General features: G+C 40.2%; 1 protein-coding gene and 1 long non-coding RNA gene across 2 annotated transcripts in view; both read right to left on the bottom strand.

The window, feature by feature from the left end:
- The window catches only part of LOC116697215 (uncharacterized), a 142,360-nt gene that overhangs the window by 31,371 nt on the left and 107,383 nt on the right, over nt 1–3,606 (bottom strand). The window lies entirely within an intron of this gene.
- Nucleotides 2,860–3,606, bottom strand: part of ints6l (integrator complex subunit 6 like) — a 14,856-nt gene continuing 14,109 nt past the window's right edge. Inside the window, exon 18 of the mRNA XM_032528513.1 lies at nt 2,860–3,194. Within this exon, the coding sequence (XP_032384404.1) occupies nt 3,095–3,194 (100 nt within the window). The 3' untranslated portion in view covers nt 2,860–3,094. The remainder of the gene's footprint in view (nt 3,195–3,606) is intronic.

Genomic DNA, 3,606 nt, shown 5'->3' on the forward strand with positions numbered 1-3,606 from the left:
TTGTTTTTTTGTTAGACCGAGGAGGCAAAGTGAGAAGTCACCTTCCTCTACTTTAATTTGTATTTGTACATATACTAATATGCTGTCCAAACATGCCTCACTGTCCATAAAAGTGGTCACCACCATATCCACTCTGACTGTGCCAACCCTTCAATTTTTCGAGCCGATTTGTTTGTATATTTCTGCTTTGGAGTCTTAAGATACAGCGACATCTGCCCCTTTTGTCCCCTCCCAACTCAATTGGGACATTGCTGTCCTTTGTATATCCTTTGTATGGGGGCATTAAAATGCCTGTTTATGTTACGGTTTCATTTCAACCACAAAGCAGTCTTCAGCAACTGCCTGGGCAACATTTTATGACTTGAAATGAGTTTTGTTGTAAGAGCTGAGGACCTTTTTCTTTGATGGTTTCCTGGAAGCATGAAGGCTAATCTGTAACTTCCTGTAAGCATTAAAGAGGTTTGCTTTATGCCACAGGAAGTCAACTCAAGGTGAGACGTGAGAGCTGAAAACGTTCCACTGATACTGTGAACACTGAGGCGAAATAGAAAGTTATGGTACATTCATTGGGGTGGTTTGTTGTTTTTTTTCCTTCATTTTACATTTTGTTAACAGATGTTTTTAATTTAATAAAAGGCATACTAATTTTACTAGGTGTCTGAATTATTTTGTCTTTCTTACATTTCATATTCAGAGACTGGAATATAGCTTTTGTTAGACAAAAGGGATCAAATCTGCACGCCGTAGGGGCAGTTAAAAGATGAAAAATGGGAAGGCAAGAGTACTATGCTACCCTGGCTCCCTGCTTAATTGGTGACAAATGCTAATTGTATCACATAAGTCTGTGCAAGAGGAAGTTCTCAGCGTTATAATGACAATGCAGAGACGTGCCTGTGACCTTGTAGCAGGACTGCTGCATCACAGTATCTTCCACCTGATCAGTTGTTCATGTTGGCCTCTAGGTGGCAGTGGAAGCCGAGCTTTCAGTCGGATTTGTTAAGGAAGCTGCACCAAATCAAGAAATTCATCTCTGCAACACTGTTTCTGTCCATCTCTCCTCACACTGAGTCAGGGTAGTTCAGATAAAAAAAAACTGTAGGCTGTTTCTGTTAGATGGATTGATCTGAAAATACATCTCAAAACAATGTCTTCATTTAAGGGAATTTTCTATATTTGAAATATTGTGGAAATGTGGGAATCTTTTTTTTTTCTTTTTGTTGTTGGAAAGGTCCCCCAATCAGTACCCCTCTAGGGGTCCTGAGATGATTGACAAGAGAAATGCAGGGAGTGGGGGTGAATTCTGTCACACAAAATGGACGTTTTGCTATTTGTCATTTATTATTAATGAGAAATGACAAAATAATTTGATTCTCCCTCTCAATTGATTCAGATAAAATGGGGACAAAAGCCCCCTTTGGTTGGACTGGTCAGGGACAGTCCTGAGGGACAAGCCCAACAGGTTGGACGGAGGCAACTGCAGTTAAAAGTCTTAATAACTTTGTCATATTTGCTGAAACTGACCCCATTTTTGAGACATTCATCCTCCCTTGTGGGGAGGAGGGGCTTAGGAGACATTTAGGCTTCAGCAAAAAGTGAGGGGGGGGAGGCTGAGAAGTTATTGGTGTTCAATTTCTTTGGCTAAATCCTGGATCTTCACAATCTACAACACCCTTAATACTGAGCTGTACCTGAGAGCAACTTCATTCCACTTCTGAATCAGACACTTAAAGAAAAGTACACACAACAGGAGCTACCTTTCTAACTGGTTTATTTTTTGTTTTGTAAAAAAAAAAAAATTGTTTCATAAAAACTTTCCATTTTACATATGTATTTAACAGTTTACAAAATTGGCTTCAAACATGTTATTCAAAATATTTCTTATACTCTGAAATAAACAAATTCACAAAAATAATCTATATTCCTTATGAACATTAAAAAGTAGTGTACATCTGTCATAAAAACAAGGAAAACAAGGGAGGCGCGCTAGTTATGTAAAAAGCAGCAGAGGGCAGATTACCAGCTGTTAAAATCTGACTGATTTAGCCTGGACCGATGCGTTTCAGTTCCTCAGAATAAAGTTGTAATCCTGGGAATCAATGGAGTGTTTGTGGAGGAAGGATTTACAGACTGAAAAATGCTAATCAGGGTTGGGTGATATGACAAAATATACCATATATCAGGGATTTTATCAAAAATGTCCATCTGTTGATCATCTTTGTCAATTGACTTTTCAGGAAATTGACGATATATCACAACGTATATTGCTACTGCCACATAAAAGCACATCCACGCTCCAAGATGTTATCCATGTCACCCATCCCTAATGCTAATTGGTATCAGCTGATATGGTGAGACTAAAATTAGATAACAGTATCAGTTTGGTGAAAAACAAACGAAAAAAACATCAGTGCATCCTTTCGGCAGATATAACATAATATGAGGTGGACCTGGGTGGAGCAGATTTTCCCTGTTCGCCATACATTTACATGAATGCACAATATTTTACTTTTTAAAAAATGGTTGCAGTCTCACAAACACTTTTCAGACCAGCTGAAGAAAGGTCGATTTTTAAAGAATAACAATAACAGGAATGTAACTGTCCATCCCTTGCTCTGAGGATTTGACAGCTTACCGTGTATCTCGTAACTGTGTGTGTGTTTGTGTGTGTGTGTGTGTTGTGGTGTGTGTGGTGTGTGTGTGTGTGTGTGTGTTGTGGTGGTGTGTGTGGGTGTGTGTGTGTGTGTGTGTGTGTTGTTTTTGTGTTGTGTGGTGTGTTGTGTGTGTGTTATACAGACAAAAGCCGTATGGATGTTTAAGGCATCTGTCAATATAAAGAGGATAATACTTAAAGTCTCTTTGCTCATCCTCAGTAGATCCGTCCTCCAGTTTAACCCCTTAGTGTCCCACCTAACAGGATGTGATCTAACAGCACAGGGACAGTGGGAGCATCTGCTATCAGTGCATTTGTCCTCTCCCCCCTCCAGTTCCTCCATTTGTCTTTTTGACGACAGTCAACAAGGACGTCTCTTTCATGGTGGGGAATCCCACGGTCAATGAGACGGGAGCTTCATTCCCTGTTCTAATAACAAAGTCACTAACTGTCATGATCGTTGGGAAGCTGTGCGGATGTCGCTTGCTTCTCCAACTCAGCCAGGGACGTCTCCAGCTGCTGGATCAGTACCCGCTTCTTGAACCTGCCAGAGGGACGTAGGACGTTAGAAAGAAGCAGGAGATAAAGGGAGCAAGTGCCCCAAAACAAACCAGGGGAGATTCATGCATGTAAACCTGCTTGAAGGACACTAAATCTCCAAAATACTGTGACTACAGGGACTCGTCTTAACATTAAAACTGCCAAGGGGACATTTTTATATGCATGTAACTTTGTTCTTATAAAACCCCTTAGGTGCCTACAGTCAAGCAATATACATCCTTTTAGTTAGACCTAACTCATGCAAGTTAGCAGTTTCTAGCTAACGTTAGCTAACTGCTAATCTAACTATAAATATTTATATTCTTTGGTGTCGGCTCAACCATTACAGGACAGAACTGTCTACAACCGGGAGAGCGCAGTCATAAAACATCTTTGTCTGTGTGTGTGTGTGTGTG

Source organism: Etheostoma spectabile, chromosome 10, assembly GCF_008692095.1.
Source record: "Etheostoma spectabile isolate EspeVRDwgs_2016 chromosome 10, UIUC_Espe_1.0, whole genome shotgun sequence".
NCBI classification, from domain to species: Eukaryota; Metazoa; Chordata; class Actinopteri; order Perciformes; family Percidae; genus Etheostoma; species Etheostoma spectabile.